The sequence below is a fragment of the Balaenoptera borealis genome (assembly GCF_965194805.1).
Source record: "Balaenoptera borealis genome assembly, chromosome: 1".
NCBI classification, from domain to species: domain Eukaryota; kingdom Metazoa; phylum Chordata; class Mammalia; order Artiodactyla; family Balaenopteridae; genus Balaenoptera; species Balaenoptera borealis.
The window spans coordinates 84900373-84914999 of record NC_138860.1 but is presented as its reverse complement, the minus strand read 5'-3'; the positions used below and the strand labels follow the sequence as shown (position 1 = coordinate 84914999).

Below are 14627 nucleotides of genomic sequence, written 5' to 3'. Positions count from 1 at the left end.
CTCACAGGGACTTCCCTGGTGGTGCAGTGGTTAAGAATCCACCTGCCAATGCAGGGGACGCGGGTTTGAGCCCTGGTCCGGGACGATCCCACACGCTGCGGAGCAACTAAGCCCATGTGTCACAACTACTGAGCCTGAGCTCTAGAGCCCGCGAGCCACAACTACTGGAGCCCATGCACCTAGAGCCCGTGCTCTGCAACAAGAGAAGCCACCGCAATGAGAAGCCCGTGCACCACAACGAAGAGTAGCCCCCGCTCGCCGCAACTAGAGAAAGCCCGCGCGCAGCAACGAAGACCCAATGCAGCCAAAAATAAAAAATAAATGAATTGATTAAAAAAAAAAAAAGATCCCTCAGAGAAAGCCAATTACATCCCAACAAATGATACCCAGTTTGGAACGGAAGTTTTCATTTCAATTTAACAAGGCCAGAACATAGTTTAAACATTTCCATATGTACAGCCATGGATTCACATACCTCTGCTTTCCCTATATCTGCGGTATAGGATATAGGCAACCACTGCACTGGCTGGGATCCCGAGGCCCAGTGCTATTTTCTGAATAGTGGACAAACTTGTCCAAGAAGTCCGTTCAGTGGACATTTTCTGCTGCTTCCTAAAATAAGCAAATGAAGGAAAAGGAGCTTTCATACAACTTTTATGACAGGTAGAGAATGGGAACACATTACAATATTAAGAAGAATATTACTGCCTAATTTCCAATTTCAAGAGCTTGAGCAGTCTCAAAGTCTACTTCATGTGAAAGTCTCGGTATTTTTTTTTAAAAAGTTAGCTAAGGGACACATATACATACAACTAAATAGAAGGTTACTTCTCCCTCCCCAATTCCCCCAAAGAGAACTATACACTGATCAGTTTTAAAAGACAAAGGAACAAAAAATTAAATGAATCAAATATTTTAAAAAATTTAGTTTTCATATCAAACTATTTAAAATTCCTTATATGTGCACTTCTATACCTCCTGGTCTTTCCAGAAGCTGTTGTCTCTGCCAAAGGAATGGCTTTCCAGGCCTAGTTTTAGGCTTTGCTACTTCTACTTTTCTTTCTTGGAAGTGTGGTCTATTTACTATCTGTACTCCGTATTTCTACTTACTCCTCATCTGACAGTGAAATGGGGTTCTCTCCTGTTCCTTCATCAAAACTACAACTTCCCAGGTAATCAACCTGGATGGCACATATAAGCCTTAACTGATCTTACCTCTGTGCCCTATTTCCCATGGTTTTTCCTGTTTACCTAGAGGAGTTCTGAGTTTTGAGCTTGTCTTCCAGTGGTCTCTATCCATTGCTATTGTCAGTCTGCTCTCTTTGGGCAATTTTATCCATACTTGAAGCTTGAACTACTACCTATACGCTAATGACCCCAATATTGTACCTGAATTGATTCAGAAGCTCATCAAATCTCATTTAGACCACTGCAATGGCCTTCTTGCTATTAGTCTCTCTCTGACACTGTATCTTCATTTTGCTGCCTAGCATATATATTTTTTAAATTTATTTATTTAATTAATTTATTTTTGGCTGTGTTGGGTCTTCGTTGCTGCACATGGGCTCTCTCTAGTTGCAGCGAGCGGGGGCCACTCCTCGTTGCGGTGTGTGGGCTTCTCACTGAGGTGGCCTCTCCTGTTGCGGAGCACGGGCTCTAGGCGCGAAGGCTTCAGTAGTTGTGGCACATGGGCTTCAGTAGTTGTGGCACACGGGCTTCAGTAGTTGTGGCACGCAGGCTCAGTAGTTGTGGTGCGCGGGCTCTAGAGTGCAGGCTCAGCAGTTGTGGCGCAAGGGGCCTGGTGCTCCACGGCGTGTCGGATTCTCCCGGACCAGGGCTCAAACCCGTGTCCCCTGCATTGTCAGGCAGGTTCTTAACCACTGCGCCGCCAGGGAAGTCCTGCCTAGCATATTTCAGTATGTCCCTCACTCTATTCCTTTATTCCATGTACTTTCTCACCCTCCCAATTATTTCATACCGCCTCTTCTCAAACCTCTAGTGCTTCCTTCTCCATCCTCCCTCTCAACTGATGTCTTTGCTTCCTATTTCACTAAGAAAGTAAAGCATTCAGAGAAAGTATTAACAAACTTCCAAACTGACCCACCTACCTCCATCCGTGCCTAAATATTCTATCTTCTTTCCTGTGGCCATTGATGAACTATCTCTGCTCCATATAAATGTTGCTCTCCTTCCTTATCCTGCATCATTAATGTTTTCTGCTCTACTGAATCTTTCTATCAGCAGACAAACATGCTATTATTTCTCCTTTCTTAAAGAAAATCCTTTCTCAATTCCACTTACTCCTCTAAATACTACTCATTTTTCCCTTCCTTTTACAAGAAAACTCAAAGAGTGTCCATACTTCTGTGTTCGATTTCTCTTCTTGAATCCACTCTTACTGCTCTTGTCAAGGTCACCAGTGACTTGGACTTGCTGAATCCAATGATCAATTCTCAGTCCTCCCTTTACCCCCACCCCTCCCAGGGTCTGGCACAGCTGGTGACTCCCTCTTCTCTGACACTTTCTTCCCTTGGCTTCACATCACTCTTTCCTGGTTTTCCTTCTCCCTTTCTGGCTGCTCCATCAGTCTACTTTGCTGGTTCCTGCTCCTTTTTCTAACCTCTAAACACTGGAGTGCCCCAGGGCTCTGTCCTTTGCCCTCTTTGTTCTACCTCACTTCTCTGGGGATTTCATCAAGTCTCAGTCTTGGCTTTAAACCTTATCTATATGCTGATTTAATCCCCAAATTCACAGATCTAGTTAAGACCATTCCCATGAACTCCAGGTCTGTATATCCAACTGCCTATGAGATGTCTCCATTTGATGTTTAATAGGCATCTCAAACTTAACAGGTGCAACACCTAGCTCCTGATCTCACCCTCTTCCTGTAGTCTTTGCCATCTCAGTTAATGGCAACTCCATTCTTTCAGCTCCTTAGGCTAAAAATCTTACTCTTCTTCCCCTCAAACAGCACATCCATCCTGTCAGCAAATCCTATTTGTTCTACCTTCAAATTATCCAGAATCTAACCACTTTTTAACCTCTCCACTGCTATGACCACCATCTGCTCTAAACCACCATTATCTCTTGTCTAGATTATTGCAACTGCTTCTTAATTACGTCCCTGCTTTTGCCATTGTCCAGTTTATTCCCAACACAACAGCTGGAGTAAGTAAAATAGTGCTACTCATCTGCTCAAATCCTTCCAAAGTTTTCCATTTCACTATGATTAAAAGTCAGTCATAATAACCTGGAAGGTGTTCACTTTGATTGTCTCCCCATTAGAAAGTTAACTCCCCAAAGGCAGGAATTTTTTTGTTTTGTTTTGTTCCTCAGTACTTAGCACACAGTAGCCACTCAATAAATATTTGGTCAATAATAATTTGTTGAATGAATACACATCCTCTTATTCTTCAGCAACTCTTCTGCCTACATGTAAGCTCAGTGGCATGAAAGGTTCTTTATAATCTAATCTCTGCCTACCATCTTCACAGCCTTACATTCTAAACCTACCCTTAATAGGGGAACAGGATGTACCCTCTTAAGTATCCTCGCTCTGACACATGTCACTTCCGCCTTCATAGTCTTACTCCCTAGCCCATCAATACACTTACAACCATTCTGTTTTTCACTTTAATAAATCACATGTGATGAAATAAAATTTCATATCCTAAGGCAAGTCAAGGATAATTTAAACATAAAAAATTTTCTCTGCCCTTTGGCCTCCTCTCTCTACTGTGCATTGTGTATCTGCACCATGCATTGACCAAACCTCACCACTGGCAGAAGTACCTGCCCAACCATAAAGCGTAACATTCTTGGGGAGCTAGACTCAGAAGCAGCACACATTTGATCCACCACACGGTCCCCATAACGCTGTTCAGATCATATCTCATATCTGAATTAGGCTACCAAATTAATAATGGGAAATCGTGCCTCAAAGGCCAAACAGCTCCTGTGGAGACAGACAGCCACCTATGGGAATACCAGCTGGGTTTATGTATGCTTGCAAGTACTTAATTGGAAATTAGAGGAAACCCCACCCTGAAATGGCCAAGATTGGGTTCTCTTTTTGCATTCCAAAACTGATTTTTTGCATGCAGTTAAAGCTGGCAGTCTCCTGGATGTCTGCCTGCAGGGTCTACTGGAAACAGTGGTAAGAGTTTCTCTTTTACAAATTAGGTTAGCAGGGAGAAATATTTGTATAGGGCTAGCTTTTTGAAGCTTTGGATCCTCTGAATTGGAAAAACTTCCAAATTGTTAAAATTTTAGAGAGCTCTCATCTTAAACTATTGTACCCATTTTAAGTGATATGAAGAAGCCCAAAAAAGCTCCAAAATTTCAAAATAGCCTCATTGAAAGAATTGTTGTAGAAGGCTAATGAAAGATTAATGGTACCTAAAACTTTAACTACTGTTCCCCTCTATCCTCCTTTGAGTACTCATTCTAGTGATCCTCTATCTGAACTGACTTTCTACTCTGAAGACACTATTAAATGGTTACCTTTAGAAATGGGACCACTTGAGGAATGTAAGTTGGTGCAGCCACTATGGAAAACAGTATGGAGGTTCCTCAGAAAACTAAAAATAGAATTACCATATGATCCAGCAATCCCACTCCTGGGCATGTACCCAGACAAAACTATAATTCAAAAAGATACATGCATCCCTATGTTCATAGCAGCACTATTCACAATAGCCAAGACATGGAAATAACCTAAATGTCCATCCACAGATGAATGGATAAAGAAGATACGGTACATATATACAATGGAATACTACTCAGCCATAAAAAAGAACGAAATAATGCCATCTGCAGCAACATGGACAGACCGAGAGATTATCATACTAAGTGAAGTAAGTCAGAAACACAAAGACAGGGGGGGATTAACCAAGATGGCAGAGTAGAAGGACGTGCTCTCACTCCCTCTTGCGAGAGCACCAGAATCACAACTGGCTGCTGTACAATCATCGACAGGAAGACACTGGACTTCACCAAGGAGGATACCCCACGTCCAAGGACAGAGGAGAAGCCACAGTGAGACGGTAGGAGGGGCGCAATCAGAGTAAAATCAAATCCCATAACTGCTGGGTGGGTGACTCACAGAATGGCAAACACTTATACCACAGAAGTCCACCCACTGGAGTGGAGGTTCTGAGCCCCACGTCAGGCTTCCCAACCTGGGGGTCCGGCAATGGGAGGAGGAATTCCTAGAGAATCAGACTTTGAAGCCTAGTGGGAATTGATTGCAGGACTTCGACAGGACTGGGGGAAACAGAGACCCCACTCTTGGAGGGCACACACAAAGTAGTGTGCTCATCAGGACCCAGGAGAAGGAGCAGTGACCCTGGGGGAGACTGAACCAGACCTACCTGCTGGTGTTGGGGGGGTCTCCTGCAGAGGCGGGGGTGGCTCTGTTTCACCGTGGGGACAAGGACACTGGCAGCGGAGGTTCTGGGAAGTGCTCCTTGGCGTGAGCCCTCCCAGAGTCTGCCATTAGCCCCACCAAAGAGCCCAGGCTCCAGTGTTGGGTTGCCTCAGGCAAAACAACCAACAGGGAGGGAACCCAGCCCCACCCATCAACAGTCAAGTGGATTAAAGTTTTACGGAGCTCTGACCACCACAGCAACAGTCAGCTCTACCCACCACCAGAGCCTCCCATCAAGCGTCTTAGATAGCCTCAACCACCAGAGGGCAGACAGCAGAAGCAAGAAAAACTACAATCCTGCAGCCCGTGGACCAAAAACCACATTTACAGAAAGACAGACAAGATGAAAAGGCAGAGGGCTATATACCAGAAGAAGGAACAAGAAAAAACCCCAGGAAAACAACTAAATAAAATGGAGATAGGCAACCTTCCAGAAAAAGAATTCAGAATAATGATAGTGAAGATGATCCAGGACCTCGGAATAAGAATGGAGGCAAAGATTGAGAAGATGCAAGAAATGATTAACAAAGACCTAGAAGAATTAAAGAACAAACAAACAGAGATGACCAATACAATAACTGAAATGAAAACTACACTAGAAGGAATCAATAGCAGAATAACTGAGGCAGAAGAACGGATAAGTGACCTGGAAGACAGAATAGTGGAATTCACTGCTGCAGAACAGAGTAAAGAAAAAAGAATGAAAAGAAATGAAGACAGCCTAACAGACCTCTGGGACAACATTAAACGCAACAACATTCGCATTATAGGGGTCCCAGAAGGAGAAGAGAGAGAGAAAGGACCAGAGAAAATATTTGAAGAGATTATAGTCAAAAACTTCCCTAACATGGGAAAGGAAATAGCCACCCAAGTCCAGGAAGTGCAGAGAGTCCCATACAGGATAAACGCAAGGAGAAACACGCCAAGACACATAGTAATCAAAGTGGCAAAAATTAAAGACAAAGAAACATTATTGAAAGCAGCAAGGGAAAAACGACAAATAACATACAAGGGAACTCCCATAAGGTTAACAGCTGATTTCTCAGCAGAAACTCTACAAGCCAGACGGGAGTGGCATGATATACTTAAAGTGATGAAAGGGAAGAACCTACAACCAAGATTACTCTACCCGGCAAGGATCTCATTTAGATTTGATGCAGAAATCAAAAGCTTTACAGACAAGCAAAAGCTAAGAGAATTCAGCACCACCAAACCAGCTCTACAACAAATACTAAAGGAACTTCTCTAAGTGGGAAACACGAGAGAAGAAAAGGACCTACAAAAACAAACCCAAAACAACTAAGAAAATGGTCATAGGAACATACATATCGATAATTACCTTAAACGTGAATGGATTAAATGCTCCAACCAAAAGACACAGGCTTGCTGAATGGATACAAAAACAAGACCCATATATATGCTGTCTACAAGAGACCCACTTTAGACCTAGGGACACATACAGACTGAAAGTGAGGGGATGGAAAAAGATATTCCATGCAAATGGAAATCAAAAGAAAGCTGGAGTAGCTATACTCATATCAGATAAAATAGACTTTAAAATAAAGAATGTTACAAGAGACAAGGAAGGACACTACATAATGATCAAGGGATCAATCCAAGAAGAAGATATAACAATTATAAATATATATGCACCCAACATAGGAGCACCTCAATACATAAGGCAACTGCTAACAGCTATAAAAGAGGAAATGGACAGTAACACGATAATAGTGGGGGACTTTAACACCTCACTTACACCAATGGACAGATCATCCAAAATGAAAATAAATAAGGAAACAGAAGCTTTAAATGACACAATAGACCAGATAGATTTAATTGATATTTATAGGACATTCCATCCAAAAACAGCAGATTACACGTTCTTCTCAAGTGCGCACGGAACATTCTCCAGGATAGATCACATCTTGGGTCACAAATCAAGCCTCAGTAAATTTAAGAAAATTGAAATCATATCAAGCATCTTTTCTGACCACAACGCCATGAGATTAGAAATGAATTACAGGGCAAAAAACGTAAAAAACACAAACACATGGAGGCTAAACAATACTTTACTAAACAACCAAGAGATCACTGAAGAAATCAAAGAGGAAATCAAAAAATACCTAGAGACAAATGACAATGAAAACACGACGACCCAAAACCTGTGGGATGCAGCAAAAGCAGTTCTAAGAGGGAAGTTTATAGCTATACAAGCCTACCTCAAGAAACAAGAAAAATCTCAAGTAAACAATCTAAACTTACACCTAAAGAAACTAGAGAAAGAAGAACAAACAAAACCCAAAGTTAGCAGAAGGAAAGAAATCATAAAGATCAGAGCAGAAATAAATGAAATAGAAACAAAGAAAACAATAGCAAAGATCAATAAAACTAAAAGCTGGTTCTTTGAGAAGATAAACAAAATTGATAAACCATTAGCCAGACTCATCAAGAAAAAGAGGGAGAGGACTCAAATCAATAAAATTAGAAATGATAAAGGAGAAGTTACAACAGACACCGCAGAAATACAAAGCATCCTAAGAGACTACTACAAGCAACTCTATGCCAATAAAATGGACAACCTGGAAGAAATCGACAAATTCTTAAAAGGTATAACCTTCCAAGACTGAACCAGGAAGAAATGGAAAATATGAACAGACCAATCACAAGTAATGAAATTGAAACTGTGATTAAAAATCTTCCAACAAACAAAGGTCCAGGACCAGATGGCTTCACAGGTGAATTCTATCAAACATTTAGAGAAGAGCTAACACCTATCCTTCCCAAACTCTTCCAAAAAATTGCAGAGGAAGGAACACTCCCAAACTCATTCTGTGAGGCCATCACCCTGATACCAAAATCAGACAAAGACACTACAAAAAAAGAAAATTACAGACCAATATCACTCATGAATATAGTTGCAAAAATCCTCAACAAAATACTAGCAAACAGAATCCAACAACACATTAAAAGGATCATACACCATGATCAAGTGGGATTTATCCCAGGGATGCAAGGATTCTTCAATATACGCAAATCAATCAATGTGATACACCATATTAACAAATTGAAGAAGAAAAACCATATGATCATCTCAATAGATGCAGAAAAAGCTTTTGACAAAATTCAACACCCATTTATGATAAAAACTCTCCAGAAAGTGGGCATAGAGGGAACCTACCTCAACATAATAAAGGCCACATATGACAAACCCACAGCAAACATCATTCTCAATGGTGAAAAACTGAAAGCATTTCCTCTAAGATCAGGAACGAGACAAGGATGTCCACTCTCACCATTATTATTCAACATAGTTTTGGAAGTCCTAGCCACAGCAATCAGAGAAGAAAAAGAAATAAAAGGAATACAAATTGGAAAAGAAGAAGTAAAACTGTCACTGTTTGCAGATGACATGATACTATACATAGAGAATCCTAAAGATGCCACCAGAAAACTGCTAGAGCTAATTAATGAATATGGTAAAGTTGCAGGATACAAAATTAATGCACAGAAATCTCTTGCATTCCTATACACTAATGATGAAAAATCTGAAAGAAAAATTATGGGAACACTCCCATTTACCACTGCAACAAAAAGAATAAAATACCTAGGAATAAACCTACCTAGGGAGACAAAAGAACTGTATGCAGAAAACTATAAGACACTGATGAAAGAAATTAAAGATGATACCAACAGATGCAGAGATATACCAGGTTCTTGGATTGGAAGAATCAACATTGTGAAAATGACTATACTACCCAAAGCAATCTACAGATTCAATGCAATCCCTATCAAATTACCAATGGCATTTTTTACAGAGCTAGAACAAATCATCTTAAAATTTGTATGGAGACACAAAAGACCCCGAATAGCCAAAGCAGTCTTGAGGGAAAAAAATGGAGCTGGAGGAATCAGACTCCCTGACTTCAGACTATACTACAAAGCTACAGTAATCAAGACAATATGGTACTAGCACAAAAACAGAAACATAGATCAATGGAACAGGATAGAAAGCCCAGAGATAAACCCACGCACCTATGGTCAACTAATCTATGACAAAGGAGGCAAAGATATACAATGGAGAAAAGACAGTCTCTTCAATAAGTGGTGCTGGGAAAACTGGACAGCTACATGTAAAAGAATGAAATTAGAATACTCCCTAACACCATACACAAAAATAAACTCAAAATGGATTAGAGACCTAAATGTAAGACTGGGCACTATAAAACTCTTAGAGGAAAACATAGGAAGAACACTCTTTGACATAAATCACAGCAAGATCTTTTTTGATCCACCTCCTAGAGTAATGGAAATAAAAACAAAAATAAACAAATAGGACCTAATGAAACTTCAAAGCTTTTGCACAGCAAAGGAAACCATAAACAAGACGAAAAGACAACCCTCACAATGGGAGAAAATATTTGCAAATGAATCAACGGACAAAGGATTAATCTCCAAAATATATAAACAGCTCATTCAGCTCAATATTAAAGAAACAAACACCCCAATCCAAAAATGGGCAGAAGACCTAAATAGACATTTCTCCAAAGAAGACATACAGACGGCCACGAAGCACATGAAACGATGCTCAACACCACTAATTATTAGAGAAATGCAAATCAAAACTACAATGAGGTATCACCTCACACCAGTTCGAATGGGCATCATCAGAAAATCTACAAACAACAAATGCTGGAGAGGGTGTGGAGAAAAGGGAACCCTCTTGCACTGTTGGTGGGAATGTAAATTGATACAGCCACTATGGAGAACAGTATGGAGCTTCCTTAAAAAGCTAAAAATAGAATTACCACATGACCCAGCAATCCCACTACTGGGCATATACCCAGAGAAAACCATAATTCAAAAAGACACATGCACCCGAATGTTCATTGCAGCACTATTTACAATAGCCAGGTCATGGAAGCAACCTAAATGCCCATCAACGGATGAATGGATAAAGAAGTTGTGGTACATATATACAATGGAATATTACTCAGCCATAAAAAGGAACGAAATTGAGTCATTTGTTGAGACGTGGATGGATCTAGAGACTGTAATACAGAGTGAAGTAAGTCAGAGAGAGAAAAACAAATATCGTATATTAATGCATGTATGTGGAACCTAGAAAAATGGTACAGATGAGCCAGTTTTCAGGGCAGAAGTTGAGACACAGATGTAGAGAACAGACATATGGACACCAAGGGGGGAAAACTGCGGTGGGGTGGGGATGGTGGTGTGCTGAATTGGGCGATTGGGATTGACATGTATACACTGATGTGTATAGAATTGATGACTAATAAGAACCTGAAGTATAAACAAACAAACAAACAAAACAACTAATACTAAACTTTCATTGGGTTATTTGTATGGAAATATGTTAATATAAATGTTTCAGACATTACATGAAATTTCTAAAAATCTTATATGTTCTGGTATAATGTTATAAGTCATAATCCTAGTTATTACTTTAAAATGTATATCTCAGAAATAACTAATTTTCTTGTCAACTGCATTATTATGAACTTTCATCAAATCTTTAACTGTGGTCATTTTTAAGTCTTTTGTCATTTACAGACAGTTCTGGGTGTACTCTGATGCTTTTGCAAATATGTTCCTATAAAAGGGTTTCATCTTTAAGAAATTCATGGAAAAGACTCTGACAAGTACAGGTTTCTGGTAAGTGACTGTAGTGCTGAACTGAATGAATAAGCATTTTCAGAACTCTAATGAAAAACTGATGAACTCATAAAAGTGCTAACAAAAGATCAAGATGGAAAAAAAAATTAATTACATGGGACTGAGTGAACTGATGAGGATGAGTATAATTTTTGTGACTTTGTTTGAATTAAAAAAAAAATCCCACAAGGACTCAGAGGCAAAGAATATACAAATCAATTTTCACTGCAAAGTAAAGGAGCTGTCACAGTGGAGGATTACTGGACTGAATGTCAATATTATGACATAGTTTGAGTGTGTTTCATGTTTGGTAATTGCAATCATTGCTACTTTTGTTGTGGTCATCCATGTTAAAAAAAAAAAAAAAAAGAAACACAAAGACAAATACCATATGATATCACTTATATGTGGAATCTAAAATATGGCACAAATGAACCTATCTACAAAACAGAAACAAACTCACAGACATAGAGCTCAGACTCACGGTTGCCAAAGCCGGGAGAGAGAGGGAGGGAAAGGGATGGGCTGGGAATTTGGGGCTGGTAGATGCAAACTATTACATTTAGAATGGATAAACAATATCTCCTGGGATAAACCATAATGGAAAAGAATACTAAAAAAAGAATATATGTGTAAAACTGAGTCACTTTGCTGTACAGTAGAGATAGGCACAACACTGTAAATCAACTATACTTCAATAAAAAAAAAAGAAAAAGAAATGGGACCATCTGAGGCTGTAGGCCATAGTTAAAGAATTTCTTAAACCCACGAAGGATCCTCAAAAGTGTTTGTAAATGGATTACCAAGATGGGAGGCCACCGGTCTGACTAAACTGACCATAGCTGATATTCAGAGCCTGAGAGGAATTTTACTTGGGGGGGGGGGGTCCTTGTCCCCTAAGCTAAATGAGGGAACGTAAAATTCCAACAGAGGTGAATGGGTATGTCAGTCCTTTCACTGAGGTGGCCACCCAATTCTTTGAGGAATTAAAAACAACTGTCTTTGTTTTAAAATTCTACTCTTTACAGGACCAGAGATGTGGCTCCAGAAACAATACAAAACCCACCAAACCTTTCACCACTCCCCAACCTCACCTATTAAGAGGCTTGTAAGTATTTTTTTTAATTAATTTTTTATTTATTTATTTATTTTTGACTGCATTGGGTCTTCATTGCTGCACGTGGGCTTTCTCTAGTTGCAGCAAGTGGGGGCTACTCTTCGTTGCGGTGCACGGGCTTCTCATTGCGGTGGCTTCTCTTGTTGAGGAGCACAGGCTCTAGGCGCGTGAGCTTCAGTAGTTGTGGCTTGCGGGCTTCAGTAGTTGTGGCTCATGGGCTCTAGAGCGCAGGCTCAGTAGCTGTGGCACACAGGCTTAGTTGCTCCGCGGGATGTTGGATCTTCCCGGACCAGGGCTCGAACCTGTGTCCCCTGCACTGGCAGGTGGATTCTTAACCACTGCACCACCAGGGAAGTCCCGAGGCTTGTAAGTATTGAAAAACAAAAATCTAGCCTTTAAGGAACAAAGTCCTCCTAGGAGGAACTTGCCTTTCTCCTCCTATGCCTTTGAGATGCAAATATTCTATTTGATCTTCTCCAGGAACTCTTATCTGGACCATCTTTTTTTTTTTTTCTTCTTATTTTGGCCGTGCTGCTGTGGCTTGTGGGATCTTAGTTCCCTGACCAGGGATCGAATGGGGTCCCCCGCAATGGAAGAGCAGACCGCCAGGGAATTCCCCGGACCATCTTTTTAAAACACAAATTTCACGCAAATCAAAACTGCAATGATGTACTACCTCACACTGTGCAGAATGGCCATCATTAAAAAGTCTAAAGGGCGTTGGGGAGACAAGATGGTGGAGCAAAGGGACTTGAGCTTACCTCATCTCACAAGAACACCAAAATCACAACTAACCGCTGAACAACCATCTACAAAAAAGATTCAAACCTACCAAAAAGATATTCTACATCCAAAGACAAAGAAGCAGCCACAGGGAGATGGTAGAAGGGATGCTTTCGCGATATAATCAAATCCCATACCCACCAGGTGGGCAACCCACAAACTGGAAAATAATTATATCGCAGAGGTTCTCCCACAGGAGTGAGAGTTCTGAGCCCCATGTCAGGCTCCCCAGCCTGGGGGTCTGGCATCAAGAGGAGGAGCCCCTAGTGCATTTGGCTACATCAGTGGGGCTTGAGTGCAGGAGCTCCACAGGACTGGGGGAAACAGAGACAACACTCTTGGAGGGCACACACAAGGTTTCACATGCACTGGGACCCAGGGCAAAGCAGTGACTCCATAGGAGCCTGGGACAGACCTACCTGTGGGTCTTGGAGGGTCTCCTGGGGAGGCAGAGGTTGGCTGTGGCTGACTGTGGGGGCAAGGACACTGTTGGCAGAAGCCCCAGTGAATATTCATCATCGTGAACTCTCCCAGAGGTCACCATTTTGGCATTGAAACCTGGCCCCATCCAATAGCCTGCAGGCTCCAGTGCTAGGACACCTCAGGCCAAACAACTAACAGGATGGGAGCACAGACCCACCCATCAGCAGATAGGCTGCCTGAAGTCGTCCTGATCCCACAGCCACCTCTAAACACACTCCTTGACATGGCCCTGCCCACCAGAGGGACAAGACCCAGCTCCCCCCACCAGTGGGCAGGCACCAGTCCCTCCCACCAGGAAGCCTGCACAAGCCCCTGGACCAACCTCACCCACCAGGGGACGGACACCAGAAGCAAGAGGAGCTATAATCCTGCAGCCTGAGGAACGGAGGCCACAAACACAGAAAGTTAGACAAAAGAGAGTAATGATAGTAAAGATGATCCACAATCTTGGAAAAAGAATGGAGGCAGAGACCAAGAAGATACATAAAACGTTTAACAAAGAGCTAGAAAATTTAAAGAACAAACAGAGATGAACAATAACTGAAATGAAAAATACACTAGAAGGAATCAATAGCAGAATAAATGAGGCAGAAGAATGAATAAGTGAGCTGGAAGACAGATTGGTGGAAATCACTGACACAGAACAGAAACAAGAAAAAAAGTGAAAAGAAATGAGGACAGTCTAAGAGACCTCTGGGACAACGTTAAATGCACCAACATTGACATTACAGGGGTCCCAGAAGGAGAAAAAAGAGAGAGAGGGCCTGAGAAAATATTTGAAGAGATAATAACCAAAAACTTCCCTAACATGGGAAAGGAAACACACAAGTCCAGGAAGCATAGAGAGTCCCATATAGGATAAACCCAAGGAGGAACACACCAAGACACATAGTAACCAGACTGACAAAAATTAAAGACAAAGAGAAAATATTAAAACCAACAAGAGAAAAGCAACACATAACATACAAGGGAATCCCCATAAGGTTATCAGCTGATTTTTCAGCAGAAACCTTGCAGGCCAGAAGGGAGTGGCACGATATATTTAATGTGATGAAAGGAAAAACCTACAACCAAGAATACTCCACCCAGCAAGGCTCTTTTCAGATTTGGAGAAATCAGAAGCTTTACAGACAAGCAAAAGCT

The 14627-nt window shown here is 41.2% G+C and overlaps 1 protein-coding gene across 7 annotated transcripts in view; it reads right to left on the bottom strand.

Annotated features, from left to right (window-relative positions):
- The window catches only part of TDRKH (tudor and KH domain containing), a gene marked incomplete at its 5' end in the record, with an annotated part of 31520 nt that overhangs the window by 6306 nt on the left and 10587 nt on the right, over positions 1-14627 (bottom strand). For 3 of the 7 annotated variants that reach the window (XM_082346544.1, XM_082346546.1, XM_082346545.1), the window contains one exon: positions 476-612. The exons of 1 other annotated variant lie outside the window; for it this stretch is intronic. In XM_082346544.1, the coding sequence (XP_082202670.1) occupies positions 476-599 (124 nt within the window). Of the gene's footprint in view, positions 1-475; positions 5367-13420; positions 13570-14627 lie in introns of those variants that run through there. 3 more of the 7 variants (XM_082346542.1, XM_082346541.1, XM_082346543.1) reach the window with 3 other exon arrangements.